The 24291-nt window shown below is 34.4% G+C and overlaps 3 protein-coding genes across 6 annotated transcripts in view; all 3 read left to right on the plus strand.

Moving 5' to 3' along the window:
• Positions 1-24291, plus strand: part of LOC138692154 (zinc finger protein 493-like) — a 190383-nt gene that overhangs the window by 54001 nt on the left and 112091 nt on the right. The window lies entirely within an intron of this gene.
• LOC138692153 (zinc finger protein 721-like) overlaps positions 1-24291 on the plus strand; it is a 60026-nt gene that overhangs the window by 19347 nt on the left and 16388 nt on the right. Inside the window, exons 1-2 of one of the 4 annotated variants that reach the window (XM_069815184.1) lie at positions 22606-22786; positions 23804-23938. The exons of the other annotated variants lie outside the window; for them this stretch is intronic. Coding sequence (XP_069671285.1) covers positions 22673-22786; positions 23804-23938 — 249 coding nt within the window. The 5' untranslated portion in view covers positions 22606-22672. Of the gene's footprint in view, positions 1-22605; positions 22787-23803; positions 23939-24291 lie in introns of those variants that run through there. 4 annotated transcript variants of the gene reach the window in all.
• LOC138716466 (zinc finger protein 493-like) lies at positions 746-15370 on the plus strand. The gene is made up of 5 exons (XM_069849579.1): positions 746-951; positions 2777-2911; positions 5421-5558; positions 9805-9887; positions 11502-15370. Exons 1-5 carry the CDS (start codon positions 838-840, stop codon positions 13744-13746), a joined length of 2715 nt encoding a protein of 904 aa, XP_069705680.1. The 5' UTR covers positions 746-837; the 3' UTR covers positions 13747-15370.

Raw genomic sequence — 24291 nt, forward strand, 5'->3', positions numbered from 1 at the left:
GGTGCTGTAGAGCGAACTTCGGCGTAGGCTATATAATATATTGTGGTACTGTTATTTTGGAACTGTTATTTGGAACCTATTATTTTCGTGGAACTGGAACAGTTGGAACTGTTACGAGAAAATAACAACTTTTCCCATCTCTAAGAACCAGAGTCGTTTCTCCATTTCGTCACATATTTCAAGCACGTCTGTATGAGACTGTAAGGAAAAATCTTCCAATCCAGACTATATCCAACAATATGATAGAACGAAAATCAGCTGTCATGTTTAATATGCCCTGACATCAGGACATTTTGATGCATGTGCAAATTCTGTCGGGACGTTCGACGCAATGGTCAAAATCCTGGAATGTCCAGGAAAATTCGGGACAGTTAATTAGTATTAAAAAGCAATATTAGAAGAACAATAATCATCCAAAAAATAATAATTGCAAAGAGGAGTAAAACATGAAATTACAGCCATTCTGAACCTCCATCATCTCTCTGATCACGGCCGCCTTGAAAATACTTTAAGCCTTTGGCCAGCCTTGAACAGTTCCGCCGACAGAGTGCTTTTGACAGTTGGATATCTGAAGGTTTTTGGTATGTTGTTTTTCAGTCGTCTATAAAGATCTTCAGATATGAACACTTTCAAAGAAATAGCCGAATTCGCACTATTTTAAATATGTAATATACATCTAAAAATCCAGTGAGTTTAATGCTATATTTAGTGTTTTTTAAGCGTTTAGTGTATTTCTGCAAACTAGTGTTGGCAACACTGGCCCTAACTTTCTTTACTCATAATGATAATTGGAAACATGCAACAGTTAAACGATTGTTATACATAAGCTTACGCAAGATGTCTTATTACTCCGAAGAATATTTGGACCAGGGACATGCTCTCACACATGAGGTGAAAGTTGCTAAAGATCCGATGCCAATTTCATTCCCAAGGTTGAAAAATGAACCAGAGGTGAGTTTCGCGAAAGGAATGTGTTATGTTTTTCCAGTGCTTATTTTGAATTTTGAATATCACAGACACACTCTTAATAACATCACTTGGAGTGCTTTTTAGGTGTAATATTGAACTGTTATCTGGTTTTATATTTCAAATTTAAAAACGAAGTTACAGTTACACCTTATTCTTAATGGTTGCCAAGCTACACATTCCCGCAATGTAGGCACTTGATATTATGCTTAAGGTCACGAATTCATTTTCATTCTATATCTAAGACTATAAGTAATTTTTCGCTTTCAATGACTGATAAGTCAAATATAGAATAGGAGGGTACGGGTGTTTGAGGATATGTTCTTTGTTTCAACCATATAAATTAGTTGGAATGCATAAAGAGCAACATACATTTCTCTAAAATGTAGTGTAATTGCATGAATAAAGGTAAATTTAAAATATGATTATGAGACACTTCAGACATATTTCACTTGCGAGTTAAGGTGTAATATTATTTTTTGTGTGAAAATTGCGTCCTTCGTATGTGTAATACCAGACTTTATTTGGATTAAATATTGCGAAATTCCTGTGCATTCATTTATGCTCGATTCAATAATTTTCATTTGCACCGCACGGATATTTTGATATGTTGCAATTATAGATTATGTTTACTGTACCAATATTCCACTATTCTTATTTATACATTATAATTCAGTATAAAGTTACGTGTGATAACTTGTAAATGCTATTTGTCTCTACTTCAGTTCTATGTATTCGTTTCTTACGTTACCCCAATCTGAAGTCTGATTAATGTACTATGTTAGTAAAGTAAACTAGCGCAGAAATAGTTCCTTTTTGTACTCATACTCCTTGCATATATGGATCTGTGACAGGTTAGGTTTGGTTAGTTTTGGCTTTTATTATGCCTTGCTTGTACCATCACCTGCACCTCCACAAAAATTCTCTTATAAATTCAACGATTTTCACTTTCGAAATCGCAGGAACTACCTCAGCGCTAGTTCCACCGCTATAAGAGTTCTGCCTTATTGACCTTCGGACACTTGACTATTTTGAAATACGGTAAGCTCACAGCGCTATTACTAAAGCAACTAGATTTACAAACTCTCCAATGCCCTGCCTTTATATACGTAGGCCTATGTTACGTCATATGGCAACTGTAGGTTATTATTTATATTCCTATATTTGCAATTATACATTATAATTAAGCATAATGTCATGCACATTCTATTTGTTTGCACGGTAATACTATAATCGAGTATGTACTGAATTATTGTATTTATCTACTTCCTAAGACACGAAGTAACACAATCGTACGTACACTAATTTCATAGGTGTGGTATGGTAAATTTTCTATCTACAATTAAGGAAGGTAGATGTGCTAAATTAAAATAACAATATAAATTCTTTTTATAAAACTTCAAAATAGCTTCCATTCTAAACTTAAAACGTTGATGCGAATATATTATGTTAACATGTAAAATTCTCTTCACATTAAAATAACACAGATTTGTAATTATTTCTGTATAAAATTATGCAATAAGAAGTAAACGGAACTTATGGACACATTACACTAAATAAAACTTAGCAACGATATGCAATAAAGTTATAACATAATATTTCACTGAGCTCCATACACTGAAATAGAAAACCCGAATATACATAGTCGTCTTCTCGGGAAAGGGTCTGTACTGAGGCGATAGTAGCGATCCTGGTGGTCAGCAACTATCTATCTATGCATATTTATCAAGTATTGAGCTTCGCAACTGTATATACTAAACTGTGCTAACACCATATTATAAATTGCTCAAGATATCCCTTGGTACTTCAGGAACGGAATTCCTTGGATCAGCATGTGACTGGTTCAAAGGAGGAATATGTGATCCAGAGTCATGATATCACTTCTGAGATAAAAGTTGAACATCCAGTGCCAATTTCTTTCCCTGTGGTGAAACGTGAACCTGAGGTGAGTGTAGCACAAAGAATGCACTGTGTGTTCTTTTTCAAGTGTTTTTCTTGTGTTTTGTTTGTAATGGACACTGCCTCTTTACAACAATACTTGCAGCGCCTTTCAGTGTGTGACCGTGGCAGAACCATCTCGTTTCTGTTTGTTATTATTTATGTCTTGTTGCATTGATGTCTCGTTTTTGTTTTAAATTCGGCACCGAACTTGCTTGTTACACTCAGTCGTAATGGTTGCCATACCTACAAATTCCCATAGTCTATTATTTTGATACTGTGTTGTACGTGACTTGATTTGTTTTTGTTTTCTCTATGTTTTTGTCTAAAATACTCGATACGTTTTGCCGTTTTAAAATTATAATTGGTTTTGCTGTAGATGTTTGCAGAAATATTATCACTTGTCTTCATTTTTCTTTTAGGTATTTACGTCTCTGGGATATTTCTTTTTTAGAAAATTATGCTGCCTGTATGGAAGATATATTTTATAACTTTACAGTAAATTGTGGGGCTTATTTGTGTGAATTTCAGAAGGTGCTCTAAATTTTTGCAAAATATTCTGATACATACGGATAGGTACAGCATATATCGAAGTATTATTTATTTTACTTATCTTTGTTCTGTCAATGAAGTGCATTCAACTTAAATATAGGTAGAGAAACGTAAAGTTAAAAATTGACAAATTTGGGAATTATTAGAAATAGAGGTTTAATGCATTTTTCCTTCAGATGTTTTTTTTTTTTTCTTCACAATAAGCACCAATAAAATTATGTATTAAAGTGTCTCTTATATCGTTTGCAATTTAAGTTCATATTGACTTGTATATAGATAGGAGCATACATTGCATGTTTTTTTTTTAACATATCCGCCATGTTGCTTTTTAATCATGCCTGCTATTTAACTTTGAACTAACTTCAATTTCTGGTCTTGACAAAAGAGATATTTGTTTTTTTTCAGCGCTCCTATCATGTGTTATGTAATATTGTTTATTTAACAGAGTTTAGATAACATTTATAACAAATTCGGATAAATACACGTAGTGTACATAGTTGTCCTCACAATAATACTGTATTGATGGACACTAACCATGAGTATCAATTCACATAACAGAGTATAAGTAATGTGGGAAGAAATGATAACAGCTTTGACTAGAGTGTATTGTGGATGTTGAGTATTTGGTGGCCGGTATAAAGCTGTAAAGTTTATGTAAAGAAATACTGAAATTAGTTTTAGCTTTACTAACGAAATAATTTTATTCTTGCAATGAAAGAGATGTGTTTGCCAAAGAAATAGATTAGATGGAAATGTAGTGAATACAGAGAATGTAGGATTAAAAGTGATTTAGATGAATGTAAGAAAACTATCAGTTGTTGTAATTTTTTATTTCTATTCTTGTGCTGACCACTTTCTTAATTTGGTGCTGGAGGTTTGTATGGTTAGCAGTGCATGGAATCCGCCATGACTGTGACAAATAGAAGCGACAGCAATTTAAGAGTTAATTGAATGATAAATAAATAATTTTTATTTCTTAGTCAACTGTCCGAAGACAGGTTTGAACCTCATAACTGATACCATTAAGACATAATTCTTAAAGCAATTAACTCAGAATATAATCGGGTAGGATGATCAGTTGCTTTCCCACGAATAAAGAATCAGTAGATTTTATTTGAAATTGAAGGCATGTTGAATGGAAAATTTTTAGGTGTTGTCACATTTTTTGTTAATTTATGGTAATTATGTAGATAGTGATTGCGGTTTATGAAGTGGATTACATCTAATCCGTCACGATCTTACTTTTGACATGATAAAATACGTAAATACCAAATGATGTTTCTGTTCACACCATACTTTTGATGGGCAGAAATTATGGAACAAAACATTATTATCGGCATATGCACAGGAATTAAATCAACAAAATGAATATCGATGTTAGCTGCTGATATAATAAGCTCAGAAATGGATCAAAAGCAGGCAGTGATTTTTTATCACAGTTTCCCTTCGTACATAAGTATTTTCTAGCCATCTGGTGCAGTCAACGAAAGTCTTATTATTTTATTTTATTTATTTATTCATTCATTCATTCATTCATTCATTCATTCATTCATTCATTCATTCATTCATTCATTCATTCATTCATTCATTCATTCATTCATTCATTCATTCATTCATTCGTTCATTCATTCATTTATTTATTTATTGTTTCGCAGACCAACTCCAATTTTGGGTTTAACAAAAACAGTGTTGAAAATATGCTACAATATATGCACAATAGTATATTATATGCAGAAATGGCCGTTATATGCACGAATTGCTTTTCGTACTGTTAGAGACCTTCATAACATGTGTAAATAATGTTTCTGCATGAAATATTTGCATTCGCTTATGAATTCTGGCCCCATTCTTCATAATGTCTACCTGTTGCATGCAGATATATAGACAGCAGCTTGTAACGTTAGAAGTCGTCTTCTAAGACCCTGTAATAAGTTGCTCTTTCAAGATGTCTCTTTGTATTGCAGGAACGGAATTTGTTGGATCATCATGTGACTGGCATAAAAGAGGAATATGTGAAGCAGAGCCATGATCTCTTATCAGAGGTAAAATGTGAGAAAGATCCAGTGGCAATTTCGTTCCCCGTGGTGAAACGTCAACGAGAGGTAAGTGCAGCACAAGGAGTGGACTTTGTGTTGTTCTTCAGTGTTTTTCTTGTGTTTTGATTGTCAGCTCCTCTATCTCTTTACAACAGTGTTTGCAGTGCCTTTTACTTTAAGATAGAGACAGAAAAACACTTATCACTATTTAGTGTTACGAGATATGTCATATTGCAGGGAACTAATTCTGGAGTAGTATCTCGGTTTGTTTTAGATATGAAAACGTAATTGCTTGTTGCATAATATATGGTGTTTGAGGACACTGCTTCTTTTTGTGTACTCTGTGTCGTTGTCTAAAATTCTTAATACCTTTTACCGTTTACAAATAACAGATTTTGTTTTAGATGAATGTACATACATTATCTCGTGACTTCATTTTTTTTCCAACTTTTGTTTTTAAGTATATACGTAGTTGCAATGTATCTTTTGTAGAATATTATCTTACGCATAGAGAGAAGATATTTTGTAACTATACGATAAATTATATAGTTGATTTGACTGGATTTTAGAATAGGTTCTAAATTTTCCAAATTTTGTGATATATACATGCATATACAGCATACATGAAATTGTTGTATATTTTATTAACTCTTAATCTGTCAGTGAACTGCATTTAATTTTAGTACAGGTAGAGAAACTTAAAATTAGGATCTTCATTTTTCCAATTTTAAATTACTAGAAATAAACATTGTATTTGAATTTACTTTACTTTTTATGACTACATTGCAACTCAGTTAAAATTCTCGGGAAAGTTCACAAAATTGTTCAACGAATATTCTAACCGATTTTTTTCTCTACGAAATAATAACACTGGTCAACAAAAATTAAACTTTTGTCTGTTATATGGGAAACAATGGGTGATTCTAAGTGACCTTTTTGAGCTGATTTCAAATCTTTTTACAGAACTTTTCCATCAAGCAGGGTTTTAGAGTAATCACATGAAAAACAATTTTCGTATCTATACATTATAGTATTACGATATCTTAGCTGAAATTACATTTATTGACCTAAAATGTATGTGAATCATATTTTCGGTTGTACTTTACTTGAGGAACATCTCTTTCCAGTATCCAACAATAGTCTGCCAACATATTTGGACATCATTTACCCTGGTAGCGCCTTTCCATTTCCACAATATCCTGGTGAAAACGCTTCCCGTGTTCGTCGCTCACAGCCTTAGGTTTTCAGGAAAGAAATCGAGATGGGATGCAGAAAATGTATTTTTTAAGACATATTATATCCCATGATCTTGTAGTTCTCAATCATCTCACTGAGAAGTTCTCTATAGTTCGCAGACCTGAAGTTTCCTATAAAGTGCGTGAAAACATTTTTGAAATGCACCCATGGAGCTGTTTCTCGCATATTTAACTGGTTTTCAAATTGCGTATCTTTCATCAGTTCCCTTATTTGAGGTCAACAAATATTCCTTCTTTTAGTTCAACTTCACAAGCTTAATTTGATTTGCAGTGGAGGCAGTAAGTGTTTTCAGAACTTACAAGTGGATGGTGAAGAACATTATCTTGTCCTGGATTAAAGTGATTCTCTATTTGGGCAGTTCTTTTTTATATAATGATTACTTTTATCTGTGCTATCCAACTTGCACAAGTAGCAGCAAAATTTAGTATAGCCAAGCTGTAACCCAAGTGAGATAGCTATTACTGTCAGATTCCCACATATCTGCCAAGATAAATTGTTACACTTGATAGTGGTTAGTATTCTCATAATTTTCCTTCATACCAACTGCATAGGCTAAAGGAATGGATGGATATTTGTTTCCATTATGTAGTAACGCTCCTTTCAAACTTGTTTTCGAGGAGTCTATGAACAAATGCCAATCCTCAGGTTTATGCTCAATACTCATTGACTCGAACAAATTCTCAACATCATTGCAGAAAACTAGGTCCTCCTCTTTAGAAAACAAATGCTCGAATTCCTTTTGGCGTTGGCGAAAGATACTTTGGTGTTACCTGCAGCAGCTTCTAGCCTTTCAATCTTGAGGCGAGTAATTCTGCCTTTCTTTTACTTAAACCAAGATCCTGAACCAAGTCATTTAAATCCTCCTGTGTTAGAAATGAGGTTCATTTATCGTATCATCTTCCACAAAATCTGGATCATTTTGTAATTCAGTCTGAACATCAGAACACTTTGAATTACTTCAATCAATGTTATGTCATCTGGAGGAGTTGGTATGGGAAGTCCTGGCCTATGAAGCACTGGGTGAATTGGAGAAACTAAATATTGATATTTAACAGTGTCTGGACTTCGAATTTATATTTGTCAAGCTTAAGTAGCAGTCTGTCAAATGATCCTTAGGTTCGCGCCATATCATAGGAACTGCAAAAGGCGTATGACGGGATCCTTTTAACCAATCAGTTAAAAGTGTTACAGGTTTAGCACAACAGATTTCCGGGGTCCATGTCTTGTTTTGGTCTATTTTGTTGTTAAAAGAACAGTCATACGCTCTTCTAACTAGAGGAGTAAAATTTGGCTCCTGCCATTTTAAAGTGAGTTCACCACACACTTAAAGAAGTTGTTTCTATCTATAAGACTCTTTCAAGATATGTTTCTTATACATTATACACTTATTCACTACTCCTTACAATGCACTCTTAGGTACGGTATTATATACTTCTATCACAATTCAATTGGCAACGAAAGAGAGCACAGGATTAGCTTCTTTCTTTGAAGAAAGCTTCTATTCATCCGGGAAATTTACCTTAAAATCACAGTTTTGTGAGGGAAATGTCATTGTTATTATTCGTGAATTCACAGGCAACAATACCAAACGTTACAAGTCAATTGTTGACACAATGGAATGAAATATAAATGTAAAATACGCCTTCTAATCAGCATGTTACACACCACAAATACTAATAAACAGGATCAAATATGTGGAGTGTCGTTTCAAATCGTATTAAATACATCCTCGGTCGAAATTTAGTTTGAAGCGATTTCGGATAGCTGAGACGGTATTCTTTAAGACCCTGATCTCATATTGGAGCAATTCGTATTCTTTCCCGCCTTTTTTCTATGATGAAAATTATGTGTCGGATCAAATCGTATTATGTACAACTTCCATTAGTTAAAATCTTAAATGGACAGCGTTGGCCAGCGTGCTGTATCTTGCCACCATTATTGAGTTTCCCGCTGTTTTATAACATTGTGATTATCAAGATATGTACAATAGCAAAATATATTAAGAGCAGTAAGGGAATGAGAGAGACGAGAGGTGGTGCCCGAAAGAGAGCACTATATGTAGCTAAGAAGAGGGAAATTCGTGACAAGAAATCATTGAATTATTCGCTCGTAGAAATTTTCTTGTAATATAAGTGGTTAAATAGTTACTCTATAACAGTCATTTTCCACCAGCGTGACTGTGCATACTCTAGTGATCCATTGGTGTGCGACAGAATCTCAAATATGGCACAAGTCAACATTCAGTGAACAAAGTGTGGGTGTGCAAGCAACAGAGAAGAGAATGACAGATGCTCATCTAGGATAGCCAGATTAGTGAAATGCCAAACTTAAAATCTATCGTATTTCACTTGTTTTTATAAACAGAAAAGTTTCGTGGATTAGATATCTTATCAAAACATGTAATAGTATTGTATCTTTTCGTATCTTCTAACTATGAATTAAGAAAGCATTCATAATACGGTATGTTTGACACTGATATTACATTGGAATAATTTTCTCTCATTAAATTTCGAATTTCTATCATAAACTAAAAAAAAAAAAAAAAACATAAAAATAAACAAATTGTGTTAGTTCAGCTTGTGAATAATATGTATATTCTTTCTGTTCTCAACTTTTGCGCCTTTTCACCATTCAGAATATTATCATTCCTCCATATGTTGACTAAAAATAAGTCATATAAAATTTAAAATATTATATTTTATATATTAATGCATATACATTTATCTCATTCATTTGCAATTATACCACTCGTCCCCTTCTAAAACCGTGAAAATTCCCCTCCTGCTTGAAGAAAACAGCTTTAGATTATATGACTGTGCTACAGGATTTTAAATTACATTTTTTCTGTGCCACATGTTGGAAAAGGTTCAAAACCGCAGATCTACAAGGAAAAGAATTGCCCCACGAAAAATCTGCCTCGAGAATTCTCCTATATTTACTAAATTTCTACTAGGCCTAATACAATTTAAAAGCAGTTCTGTGACATCTAAATTCTATGCGCTTTTCTTAAGATAAATTGTGCTATCTTTTTGTTTTATTTGCTCTGTATTTCTAGGAAGAGCAGACTGACTCAGACACAGCGAATGAGGACCCAAGAGTGGAAGTAACAGCAGAGGACAACGAGGTTTTGACGGAAAGGTGAGTGTGGTGTGCGAGTCTTCACGTAGAGTTCATTGTGTTTGAAGTGTCTCTTAGCTTGACTGTCCAGAAGCAGCTTCAAAAGAACTGTCTGTCTGAATCATCCAGCAATAATCAGTCATCACATTCACACCGCACTTCCCTTGATATCTGATTGCCATAATGTACTGTTAAAACCTGTCTTCATATTCTTCACTGAAAATGCGTAGATTTTCAGGAAAGTAATATAGATGGACATGCAAGTAGTGCACCTTTACACTCATATTCCAGCCCCGGGTATTGAAGCCCTCCGACTTAATATCTGCAGTTTGTTTTCGATTGAAGCTTTTATATTTCCCTAGAAAATTATTTACTTCGGTCTGCTTTGAGTCCATTCCAAGCATTCTTCTGAAAAGAATAAATCACTGTTGCGAAGTCACTGTGTAACATTAATTTGCCTGTTTTATTTAATTATTTATTTATTTATCCATTTACTCATTGATTGATTTATTTATTTATATATTTACTTATATATGCTTTTTGTTCTAAACACCTCAATTAACTTCTGAGATTACTTCATACAAACAAAATATTCTCTGTATATTAATATTGATAAACGTCAAGGCCGCCTTATATGGACAGAGTCATTTGTTTTGATTTCATTGTAGCCAACATCGTCAGTCCTATCAAAATTTTGCCTGGGATAAAACTTATAGGAAATCATTTTTAAAGAAACTTTTGCTATGCAACATTTTTCACAAAAATCAATAATAAGCGAGATATTTGGGTTTATTTAATTCATTCCCCCTAATAAAACCCCCCCTTTCAAATGAAGGATTTTGAATGCCATATAGCCTAATATCTATGTTACAACGAACTTAATTTATATTCCATATTTCATCGAAATCTGTTCTGCCATTATCGCATGAATGGTAACAAATGTCCAGGCAGACAGACTTAAATATCAGTTCTATCAAAATTTTGTCTGGGATAAAACTTATCGGAAATCATTTTTAAAGAAAATTTTGTTATGTAACATTTTTCACAAAAACTAATAATAAGTGAGATAATTCTGTTTATTTAATTCTGGCGACCTTATAACCCCCCTTTTAAATAAAGTATTTTGAATCCCATATAGCCTGAAGTCTAAGTTACAACGAACTTAATTCATGTTCCAATTTTCATCTAAATCCGTTCAGCCATTATCGTGTCAAAAAGGAAACAAACATCCAGACAGGCAGACAGACATACAAAAATTTCGAAAAAGCGATTTTCGGTTTCAGAATGATTAATTATATATCTTAACAGCAATTATTTTTAGAAAAGCAAAAATTACCTGAAAACTTTCGCTTACAGATTTATTATTAGTATAGATTTACTTCTTAATTACTTATTTATTTACTTATTTATTTTCTTATTGATTTACTTATTTATTTTATCTGTTCATTTGTTCATGCTTTGTGCTGTATTTAAGGTCATCAGTCTTTCACTGCCATAACACCAGATATACTACCGTACTACAAAAATACATACCATTGTACTTAACGTTGTTTCTACAATTTATGATTTCTTTCTGTTTGGCGACTATTTCCTTTGTTGGGACTATTCCATAGACTGATAGTATATTTACTTCAGGATTGCAGCTACGAATGAGAGGACTGTATCATCAGAATTGGACAGACTTTCTCTTCAAGAGAACGACACTGTGCGCGATATTCCCAAGAATTCAGATTCCACTGCAAAAGCCGTGCAGACTCGTGAAGGTGAGAAGCAATTGCAATTAGAATCGTCAAAAGAATGTTTCTCGACTGCGGAAAAACTGAACGACCATTTATCCACGGACGTAGGCAAGAAACCTTTCAATTGCGATGTTTGTGGGAAGTGTTTTATGCAGGCCGGTCAACTAAGAAACCATGAACGCCTTAACACAGGCGAGAAACCTTTCAAATGCGATGTCTGTGGGAGGTGTTTTTCGCAGTCTGGTAATCTAAGAAGACATGAACGCCTTCACACAGGCGAGAAATCTTTCAAATGCCATGTTTGTGGCAAGCGTTTTTCGCAGTCCTGTCATCTTAGAAGCCATGAACGCCTTCACACAGGCGAGAAATCTTTCAAATGCCATGTTTGTGGCAAGCGTTTTTCGCAGTCTAGTCATCTAACAAGCCATGAACGTCTTCACACAGGGGCGAAATCTTTCAAATGCGATGTCTGTGGCAGGTGTTTCTCGCGATCGGGTCACTTAAAAAGCCATAAACGCACGCACACAGGCGAAAAACCATTCATATGTCATGTTTGTGGCAAGTGTTTTTCGCTTTCTGGTAATCTAAGAAGCCATGAACGCCTTCACGCCGGCGAGAAACCTTTCAAATGCGATGTTTGTGGTAAGTGTTTTTCGCATTCTAGCCATCTAAGATGTCATGAACGCCTTCACACAGGCGTGAAGCCTTTCGAATGTGATGTTTGTGGCAAACGTTTCAATGAATCGGGTTACTTAAAAAAGCATAAACGCGTTCATACAGGAGAGAAAGCATTCAAATGCAATTTTTCTCGTAAGTCATTCGCATTATCGAATTCTCCAGAAATTCGCCGTCACAGAGGCGAGAGACGTTTCGGATGTAATGTTTGTGGTAAGTGTTTTTATAATTCGACTCATTTAAGAATACATGAACACTTGCACTCGGGGGAGAAGTCTTTCATGTGTCACGTTTGTGGTAAGTGTTTCTCGCGATTGGGTAATTTGAAAGTGCATGTGCGCGTGCACACAGGCGGTAAATCTTTCACGTGTGATCTATGTGGTAAGTGTTATTCGCACTCGAATACACTGAGAGCCCATAAACGCCTTCATATGGGAGAGAAGTCTTTCAAATGTGATGTTTGTGGTAAGTGTTTCTCGCGCTCGCATAACTTGAAAGTACATCTACGCATACACACAGGCGATAAACCTTTCAAATGCGATGTTTGTGGTAGGAGCTTCTCAGTGTCTAGTATCTTAAAGACACATCAACGCCGCCATACAGGCGAAAAACCTTTCAAATGTCAAGTGTGTGGTATGCGTCTGTCAGATTCGACTATATTGAGAAACCATGAACGCCTGCACAAAGGTGAGAAACCTTTCAAATGTGATGTTTGTGGTAAATGCTTCTCGCGCTCCGATTACTTGAAAGTGCATGTTCGCCTGCACACAGGCGAGAAACATTTGACATGTGCTTTGTGTGGGAAGTGTTTTTCGTATTCGCATACCCTAAAAGCCCATGAACGCCTTCACATGGGAGAGAAGTCCTTCAAATGTAATATTTGTGGTAAGTGTTTTTCGCAATCGAATACGCTAAAAGTCCATGAACGTCTTCACATAGGACAGAAGGCTTTCAAATGTGATGTTTGTGGTAAGTGTTTCTCGCGCTCGGGTAACTTGAAAGTGCATTTACGAGTACACACAGGCGATAAACCTTTCATATGTGATGTCTGTGGTAAGTGCTACTCGCGATCCGATTACTTGAAAGTGCATATGCGCCTACACACAGCCGAGAAATCTTTCACATGTGATGTGTGTGGTAAGTGTTTTTCGCTTTCGAATACCCTAAAAGCCCATGAATGTATTCACATGGGAGAAAAGTCTTTCAGATGTGATGTTTGCGGTAAGTGTTTTTCGCGCTCCGGTACCTTGAAAGTGCATTTACGAATACACACAGGCGATAAACCTTTCAAATGTGATGTTTGTGGTAAGTCTTTCTCGCGCTCCGGTAACTTGAAAGTGCATTTACGGGTACACACAGGCGATAAACCTTTCAAATGTGATGTTTGTGGTAGGAGTTTCTCAATGTCTAGTAACTTAAAGACACATCTATGCCGGCTGACTGGCGAGATATCTTGCAAATATTAAATTCTTGGTTAGTGTTTTTCAGATTCGACTATCCTATGAAACCGTGAACGACAGCACACTGGCAAGAAACTTTTCAAAAGAATGTTCGTTTTGAGTGACATCAATTGTGTTTCGGTATTAGGTGCATTTTAAGTATTCATGTGTCCAAGTCTATTGGTAATAACCTTTTGTAATACGATTTTTGTAGTAAATGTTTCTTCGTTCAGGTATCCTAAACAGCAATGAACATATTTACGTGAGAAACCTTTGAAGTCAGATACCTCTGAATCGTGTTTCTTTATGAAGACTATTTTAAATATGGTTTCAAATATACTGACGAATTGACTTGGTAATGCGATATTTGTGGAATGTGTTTTCTTTGTCCTGTAAGTTAAATTGTTGGGCTTGGTTCACACTAAACCGGGAACGACAACTAAAACGAGAACTGAAATATTGTTTAAATAAATATAATGTAAGTTGAGCATACGTAATTAACGAGAAATTTGCAGAAAACTTCAAAGTTACTTCACTCTCTTGTCATCACAAAATCTATATTCTTCCAAATTTTGTAGCAAGAATGTTTCTTCATCATCTATCTTGTATAACTCAGAAAGTCAATAGAATCGCTTTTCGAATTATCCTACGTGTGTCTGACGAGATTACCACCAGAATTCAATTCTTAAAGAATTCTGCGTGTTAGATTTTGTAGTGGGTTAACCTGCATGTGAAGAAATGTATTCAGAACATGGGAGGATTTACTGCGGGAGGAAGAAGAGTAAAGTACATCAGATTTGTTGATTATATGGCGTTGTTAGCAGCAGAGGAGACGATACTAAGCTATATGCTACTGGATCTCAATGACAGCTGTGAACTTTAGTATGGGATAAGCATAAATTCAAATCAGACGAGTACCATTGTCAGAGGAATTCCAAATGAGGCAATAGAACAAGTGGTCTTCTTAAAATACTTGGTGTGAACTATAAGCAGTAACATGAGCTGTTGCTAGGAAATGAAATTGAGGATAGGAGTGATCAACAAACTTTTAGTAGAAAAGGGAGCATCTTTTGTGGACCATTAGAAAGAGAAGCAAGTAAGAAACTATTGAAGTGCTTTGGATGGAGTGTGATATTGTTTGGAGTAGAAACATGGACATTACTATGAAGTGAAGACAAGCGACTACAAGCATTAAAAATATGTATGGAGGAAAATTGATCATGTTAAATGAACACAGAGTAAAAAATAAGCTGTGTTGGAAAGAGTCAGTGAAGAAAGAATGATACTGAAATTGAAGAGGTAAAGGAATCGGTTGGTAACTGGCTGAGAAAAACTGCCTAGTGATGGATATACTGGAAGTAATCGTGAATCGGAGATGAATTGGTGTCAGAAGAAGATATCAGACGATAAACTACATTAACAATATTCATCTATGTGGAGAGGAAGAGGAAGGCAATAAATTCCTTTCAGTTGTGATAATTTTGGAATGTGTTTCATGTGTAAAGATAAGCTGAAAAGACTATCTGGTTACACGTGGATCGGCTTTAGTATAATGTGCAAATTTTTTATGTAAAATTGGAAGATTTAATACACAAATACAATGAGGATTATTCTTCTACATGCCGCATCATTGCTGTTGCTGTTTGGGGAATTGTGGTTGCTGTGAGTAATTGAGTATTTTTATTTAAAATATATAATATTAGTTGTCGTGTGCATACCTGTCTATTAAGCAATTTGTTCTCAGATATTGTGTAGTCTTCTGCATGAAATATATTGAAAAGTTCATTACGTCACTTTTTCTTGCCATACAATTGGAAGAAGAAATGTTTACGTAAAATACAATTTGAGGCATTAAAACATTAAGAGTACATCTTCACTGTTCCTACCAAATTTTGTATTAGGTTATATTTCCATTGTTTTTCTCATAGAATTGTTACTTAGTGTTACAATAAATTGTATTACATACTTCGTATGAATTAAAAGAATGTAGTTGATGATTTCCAATTTGTTGTAATAATTAATAAACACACATTATTCATACACAGTACATCTGTCATTTATCCAAATCCTCCTCATTTACGAACACACTTGAAAACGTGCAACTTGTCAGCTACTGCAGTACAGATGTTTTCATTTCGAAATTCTATCAATACGCTCTCCAAGCATTGCTTCACTCTTTACTTGCCGTGTGCTATAATAAAATATCATTAGGCTCTACTTACATTTCTGCTATAAATTTCCTCTTTATTAAAGTTCATTCATGTGTAAATCTAATAATATGAACTTAAACCAAATATCCTTCACATTTTAGATTTTGTAATATTATACATTAGGAATATGTAGCACATATTCTCGTGTTAATTAACTAGTCAACAGGGGAAACCTAGTTAATTAGTACGAGAAAACAATATAGGTATATACTCAAGATGTGTTATAAATTGTTAGAAAACACACAAATTAGTGATCAATTTGGCATATTAACTGTAATATAATAAAGTCATATGTTAATACTTTTGGAAGAATTTGATGTTAATTTATTGTGCTTAGACATAATTTTTAATGGTTTATTCACGATCGAATTCGTAGAATAATGTCTGTGATAGTGGTTCATTAAACGAAAGGTTCTAGGATCGAATCCCGGCATATTTAAAAATAATTCAGATATTCCTTTTTAATATAAAATAGTCCGTAAAATGAAGTAGATGCAAAAGAGAGATTTAGAGCAAGGTATGGTGGTAGGATGTGTTATGTTTGGACTAAACCATAAGGAAGAACATAAAATTCGAAAAACAAACAGCAATAAAAAACAACTTAAACCTTGTAAATAAATAAAATCAAAGAAAAACATATCCCACACAATAAAACATTAGTAACTTTCGACATAACTAACCTATACACAAGCATACCCATACAAGATGCACTACAGATACTACAACAAAGGCTCAAAAACAAGAACACACCACAAGAACAAATCAAAGAAATCATCCACACCACAGACATAATCACAAACAAAACCACTACACATACATTAACAAATATTACACACAAACTGAAGGCCTACCCTAGGGATTATCCATTTCCAGCATACTAGCAGAAATATTCTTACACCACATAGAACAGACATACATACTAAACATAGACAACAACAAACACGCAGACATCATCATTTATTGGCACAGATACGTAGATGACATACTAATACTATACAAAGGAAACAAAATACAAATCCAAAACCTACATCAAGACATAAACAAAATACACCCAAAGCTACACTACACGTTAGAAATTGAAAACAACAAATCCATAAATTTTCTAGACATCACAACAATAAAGGTAGACAACAAACACACGTTGAAAGTATACAGAAAACCCACAACAACAACACACATACACAACACATCCAACCACCCCACACAACACAAACAAGCTGCATTCCGAACAATGATACACAGACTACTCAACATAACAATGAACCAACAGGATTATAACGAAGAACTAAACGATCAAATACATAGCACAAGAAAACGAATACAATCCCAACATAATAGACAACATAATACATAAGACAAATCTAAACCACAAAAAACAGAAGAACACAACACAAACACAAGAACACAATAAATACATCACAGTAGCATACGACAAAAAAACTCACATAAAATTGCAACCTCATTCAAGAAATTAAACTATAACATCGCATACAGAACGAATAACACTCTACAAAAACATCTCAAGACACAAACTACATAAACAAACAAATACAACCACACAGACGTATACAAACTCAAATGCAACACCTGCAACAACTTCTACATAGGACAGACAGGCAGATCATTTCAAACACGTTACAAAGAACACATCAGTCATTAAAAATTGCAAAACACCTCCGCATATGCAGAACACATCACAAATGCTAACCACACCTACAGAGACATCAACACAGACATGGAAATACTGCACATCCCACCAAAAACCAGAAACTCAACACACTAGAACAATACGAAATATACAGACACGAAAACACAACCCAACGATATTCCCAACACACAACTCAATATCAAAGCACATACACTCTTTGACTCTACGCTACAAAACGCACCCACACAGGAAATAGGAGGCGCCAAGACCAACAACGACCAGTTCCGAAGATGACCGAAAAATAGGTCGAAACATGTTAACAAGGTACGGTAATAATATTTAACACAAGAAAGATATTATCATACAAATACCAAGTGATACAGTGTTAAAAGATTTGTAATCAAGATGTACAGCTGTCAAAAAAAAAAAGTGGCCGCACTCGTGAACAGCGAATATTTTCAAAGTCCACTTCGGGTCGCGGCGATGTTACACGATGCATGTGCTTGTACAAGCAGTTCCGGAACTATGAAAGTGTTCCATATCTGCTCCTCGCAGACCAGCGGTAGAGTGCTTGTTTAATGATTCTAGGGTTCTGGGTTCGGGCCTTCTTCAAGTTTTCATTTTATTTTTTAATCGTTCTTTAGCGATGTAAATGATATTCAAATTATCATTTATATCCAGTTATCGTTCTTGATGGATATCACGTTACTTACATTTTGCTATCGTTCTTTAGAGATATGAATAAAATTCAAGTCATCATTTGAATTCTGTTATCGTTTTATAACGATATGAATAATAATTATTACTATTGTAGCTACAGTATCTCCAATGGCGGTTAGCCCTATTTTACATATGTATGTTAGGGCTATAGTTTTATACACAAAAAAGATAAGCATAAAGAGAAATGGAAAAGAAAATTAAATTAGCCTACGCGATGTAAACAAAACATAAACAATCCGTAAATTAGGCATTGCGATTGCAAAACAAATATCAGGTATCAATTTGAAACATACAAAAACATTAACAACACACATACGTAACACTTCTATAACACAAATATGCAGCTTTCCGTACCATACATCATAAATTAATACACAATAGTCACACAAACACAATCAAACTATAATTACGACATTGCGACGACATCAAGCATCCCATAACTGACTCACATACGTAACAAATCAAGCATCCGTTGCAACACATACACTTCAACATAGTAACCACACTTTTAAAAGTTACAAATTTGGCTCCAAGAAGAATAAATAGGACACTGTTACTAATTACTATTCTTCTACAATTTCTTAAATACATCTGTAATAAATCTGTGAAATTCCAATATTAATAATATTCACGTTTTTTATATTGTTATCGTTCTTTAACGATATAAATAATATTCAAGTTATCATTTATATTGTTTTCCTTCATTGGCATTATAAAATAATATTCAAGTTATTTATATTGTTATTGTTCTTTCGCAATATAAATAATCTGTATTTTATGTAAGTAATTATTATAGCACAAATAACCATCTTTCTTTGTAAAATAGGTTATTTTATTTAGATAATTAAATACGTATTATATAATATCTTATATTAAATAAACAAACCGATATTTATCATTTATATTGTGTTATCGTTCTTTAGTGATACTGTATAAATAATATTCAAGTTATTTATATTGTAATCGTACTTTAGCGATATAAATAACATAAATGTAATATTAGGTTTGGAAAAATCCAGTTGCATAATATGGAATTAGTTTTTCTTTTTGTATTATTACATTATACTATCTTGAACCACAGTAAAATGAAAAGGAGTAACGAGGAATTGAACCTGAGACGTTGACATCTAAATTCCGACGTTCGTCCGCTGAGCTACGAGGGCAAAAGTGTGGAAACATTTTCGGAAAAATTGGCCAAATCAGACTCTAAGATTTTCTGATGATTCGTAGAAGCTAATCCAGGATGCGGGGGGGAAAGGCTAATTGAGATTTCCCGATCTCTGATAGGGTCAAACATCCTGATAGAATTAATATTTAACCCTTGCCGTGACTTTCGGTGAAGTCCGGAGGGCCCAATTAGTCAAATCCACTCTCCTCATCTCCACGCTTGGACCCCCTGGAATTTAATAAGATGCGAAAGAGATAGTGGTGTGCGGAAAGCAACGGGATGTTACCGCATTTAGGCCTATCCTTCCCAAGAAAAACTGCAAACATGAACAAAGGAAGCTTTTAATAGAAGAAGAAGAAGAAGAAGAAGAAGGATATTCTGCGGACCTCTGGAAAAAGAACTAAGGAAGAGACTAGTGAAGTGCTTTGTGTGGAGTGTGGCATTGTATGGAGAAGGAACATGGACATTACGACGAAATGAAGAGAAACGAATTGAAGCATTCGAAATGTGGATGTGGAGAAGAACGGTGCGTGTGAAGTGGACAGATAGAATAAGAAATAAAATTGTGTTTGAAAAAGTGAGTGAAGAAAGAATGATGCTAAAACTGATTACAAAGATAAAAAGTAATTGGTTGGGTCTCTGGTTGAAAAGAATAATAGACGACATTAGGATATGTGGATCATATGCGGTGACTAAGAGGAAGACAGAAAATAGGAAAGATTGGAGATTGCTGGGTTTGTAATGAAAGACCTGCCCATGGACAGAACACTTATGTATGTATGTTCAGAATGCCTGGAATATCGTGTCTAAAAACAGTCGCTATTTGCAAAGACTGGTCAATTACATGCCCACTCGACTGCAAGATGATCGAGAGAAGAGGAAGATAGACTAAATATTGAATTGTGGCTTCTTGTTTTATTTTTTGAAAACCTTAATTGTTTCAATGTTTTAAGGCCGACGCCAGTAAATTTGTTTTGTTTATGCCATTAAAGATATTTTTATTGAGAATAAAATCTTTCTTCTTTCCATTTGCAGCCACAATATCATAATGATAAAGTCATGGCATAATATATTAATGAACCTGATGTTAATTACTAAAATAATCGTAAAAGAGAAAGGAGCCATTATGTATAGTTTGTCTCTCTCAAAAACAGAACAAAAAAGAACATAAAAAGCACGTGGTTGTAGTCGAACGCAGGACCTCATGAATAAGAGGCCTGAACGCTACCATTATGCTATCGAATAACACACAGAATACTTCAATTATAACTGTAGATATCAGGCAATGTGGTCCAACAACATGTAACATCGCCTGTCTCCGAATTGTAGCGAAGATATCCGAAGGGAACTTTGTTTCAGGAGAGCGGCCACTTTTTCTTTTGACAGCTGTACATATTCATTTTTTTTTTCAATTTTCTGCCGAAAATAATGAATGACGCATCTATTGAAACGAACAAAGACGGAGTAATGGGGGGCTATGTGGGTACTACCACCCAAACTTTTCACAACTCTTTTTTTTTTTATTAATGTTAGAAAATATTCAAAAAAACTTTTTTTTATTTTGTTTATGATTAAGGTCCTGTGCTTAAATTGACGTTTTAAAGCCTTCAGATAATGTGTCTGGGCTATAATATTTATTTTAAATTTCTGAATGTGTAAGAATTTCTATACCTCATTTGAGGTATGGAAGCAGTGTAATGTTTCTTTTGTAACAGCCTATACTCCTGAGTTAGAAGTCTGCAGGTGTTCTGGCCTCCTCTTGGAGATGTATGAGTAACATACTGCACAACAATGCAGAAACAAACGCGGTATAATGTGTAAACTTAAAGACGAGATTAAATAGAGTAGAGTTTATATTTCATATGATATCTTCAGGAAGGTAAGCTCTGTATAAAAAAAGTTTCTGTTAACATAGTTACAAAATTTTTGTTGTTGTATGCATGTGTTTTTGTACGAGAGAAAAAAAGAGAGAGATTGTTTTAAGTTATGCCCTTTTATAATTTGTAGTTGACCTACAGTCCAAGCCCTATACAACTCGGGCCAAAACATCGCGGATATGGATGTAACACTGTAGGAAACGCCCCCCCACCCGAAAATACTTTTATTTAATGATCATATCCCGATATGTTGTAGAACAATCAAGCTATGACGCGGGAGGTAGGTAAACGATGTCCCCCATAACCCCGTTTTATGGGAATACTTTAATTTTGCTTGCCCCCCCCCCCCAAGGAAACTATTCTCTCTCCTCCTTTGGTAACAAAGTGGACATAATACTGAATGGCGCCAAACTAAAGTCAAAGTGCATAAGATGAGCACAAGGTTTATGTGACTCATAAAAGTATTCTGTGACTGTGATAAAACCTGCCTTACCTTTAGATATTATGTTGGTATGATTATTGCATTGACTAATGAACAAGAATTACATGCGTGCTAGAACCAGAATCGTTTTTCTATTTCGTCACATGTTGCAAGCCTATCTGCATAAGTCTGTTCGAAAATTTCTACCAATCCAGACTAAATCCAACAATATGATAGGAACGAAAATCAGCTGTCATGTCTAGTGTGCCCTGAAATCAGGACATTTTGACGCATGTGCAAATTATGTTGGGACGTTGGACGCAATGGTCAAAATCCTGGACTGTCCAGGAAATATACCGGACAGTTTGCAAGCCTACTATCCCTATGCATGAAATACAGTCACTGATTCTTGGGGTTTTACCGATAAGCTATTATGAGGTCTCACTATTAATTAGTATTAAAAAGCAATATTAGAAGAAAAATAATCATCCAAAAAATAATAATTGCAAAGAGGAGTAAAACATGAAATTACAGACATTCAGAACCTCGATTATCTGCCTGAACACGGTCATCTTGAAAAAACTTTAATAAGGTTTTTGTTAGCCGTGACCAGTGTCGCCTACGTGGTGGTTTTGGCTGTTGGAAATCTAAACCATTTGGTGTGACGTTTTCAGTCGTCTATAAAGATACTTCAGATATGAACCCTTTCAAAGAAATAGCCGAATTCGCACTCTTTTAAATATGTAATATAAATCTGAAAATCCAGTGGGTTTATTATGTAGTGGTTTTTTTAAGCGTTTACTGTATTTCTGGAAACTGGTGTTGGCAACACTGCCCTAACTGTCTAATAATAACGATGATTGGAAACTTGCATCAGTTAAAGGATTGTTTTACATAAGCTTACGCAATATGTCTTATTTCTCCGAAGAATATTTGGACCAGGGACATACTCTCACACATGAGGTGAAAGTTGATAAAGATCAGATGCCAATTTCATTCCCAATGTTGAAAAATAAACCAGAGGTGAGTGGAGCGGAAGGAATGTGTAGTGTTTTTCTAGTGCTAATTTTGTATTTTGATTATCACAGACACACTTTTTATAACATTACTTGGAGTTCTTTTCAGTGTATGATAGGGATAGAAGAAATCTGAAGACAATATATTTTTAATTCGTTATATTGTAGCGAAGTGTAATGTTGAACTGTTTTCTGGTTTTTATATTTCAAATTTAAAAACGAAGTTACAGGTTACACCTTATTGTTGATGGTTGCCAAGCTACACATTCCCGTAATGTAGGTATTTGATATTATGCTTAAGGTCACTAATTCATTTTCATTTTATTCTCTTTATCTAAGACTATAAATAATTTTTCGCTTTCAATTATTCATAAGTCAAATATAGAAAAGGATAATAGGGGTGTTTGAGAATATTTTCTTTATTTCAACCATATAAATTAGTTGGAATGCATAGAGAGCAACATATATTTCTCTAAAATGTAGTGTAATTGCATGAATAAAGGTACATTCATTAAATTTTATAGGTGTGGTATGGTAAATTTTCTGTCTTCAATTAAGGAAGGTAGATGTGCTAAATATTATAATAACAATATAAATTCTTTTTTATTAAACCTCAAAATAGCTTACATTCTAAACATAAAATGTTGATGCGAATAGATTATGTTAACGTGTAAATTTATCTTCACATTAAAATAACAAGGTTTTGTAATTATTTCTACATTATATTTTGTAATAAGAAGTAAACGGAATTTATGGACACATTACACTAAATAAAACTTAGCAATGATACGCAATAAAATTATAATATAATATTTCACTGAGCTCCATACACTGAAATAGAAAACCCGATCTTACATTATCGTCTCCTCGGGAAAGGGTCTGTACTGAGGCGATAGTAGCGATCCTGGTGGTCAGCAACTATCTATGTATGAATATTTATCAAGTATTGAGGTTCGCAACTGTATATACTAAACTGTGCTAACACCATATAATAAATTGCTCATGATGTCTCTTGGTACTGCAGGAACGGAATTCCTTGGATCAGCATGTGACTGGTTCAAAGGAGGAATTTGAGGACCAGAGCCATGATCTCACTTGTGAGATAAAAGTTGAAGATCAAGTGGCAATTTCCTTCCCTGTGGTGAAACGTGAACCTAAGGTGAGTGCAGCACAAAGAATGCACGCTGTGTTCTTCTTCCAGTGTTTTTCTTGTGTTTTGTTTGTAATGGACACTGCCTCTTTACAACAGTGCTTGTTGTGCATTTTAGTGTGTGAGAGTGGAATAACAATCTCATCTCTATTTATTATTATTTATGTCTTTTTACATTGTTATCTCATTTTAATTTTAAGTTTGAAAACGAAATTGCTAATTACACTCAATCGTAATGGTTGTCATAGCTACAAATTCCCACACTCTATTATTTTCATACTGTGTTGTACTTGACTTGATTTGTTTTTGTTTTCTCTATGTCTTTGTCAAAAATTTGCGATACGTTTTGCCGTTTTAAAATG

The sequence above is a fragment of the Periplaneta americana genome, chromosome 16 (genome assembly GCF_040183065.1).
Source record: "Periplaneta americana isolate PAMFEO1 chromosome 16, P.americana_PAMFEO1_priV1, whole genome shotgun sequence".
Classification (NCBI taxonomy): domain Eukaryota; kingdom Metazoa; phylum Arthropoda; class Insecta; order Blattodea; family Blattidae; genus Periplaneta; species Periplaneta americana.

Bases quoted from the DNA above. Each gene is read 5' to 3' on its own strand.
- LOC138716466 (XM_069849579.1), top strand. From the start codon at position 838: ATGTCTTATTACTCCGAAGAATATTTGGACCAGGGACATGCTCTCACA. The intron at 2,912-5,420 runs GTGAGTGTAGCA...TTTGTATTGCAG, and splicing joins TGGTGAAACGTGAACCTGAG to GAACGGAATTTGTTGGATCA. The intron at 9,888-11,501 runs GTGAGTGTGGTG...TATTTACTTCAG, and splicing joins AACGAGGTTTTGACGGAAAG to GATTGCAGCTACGAATGAGA.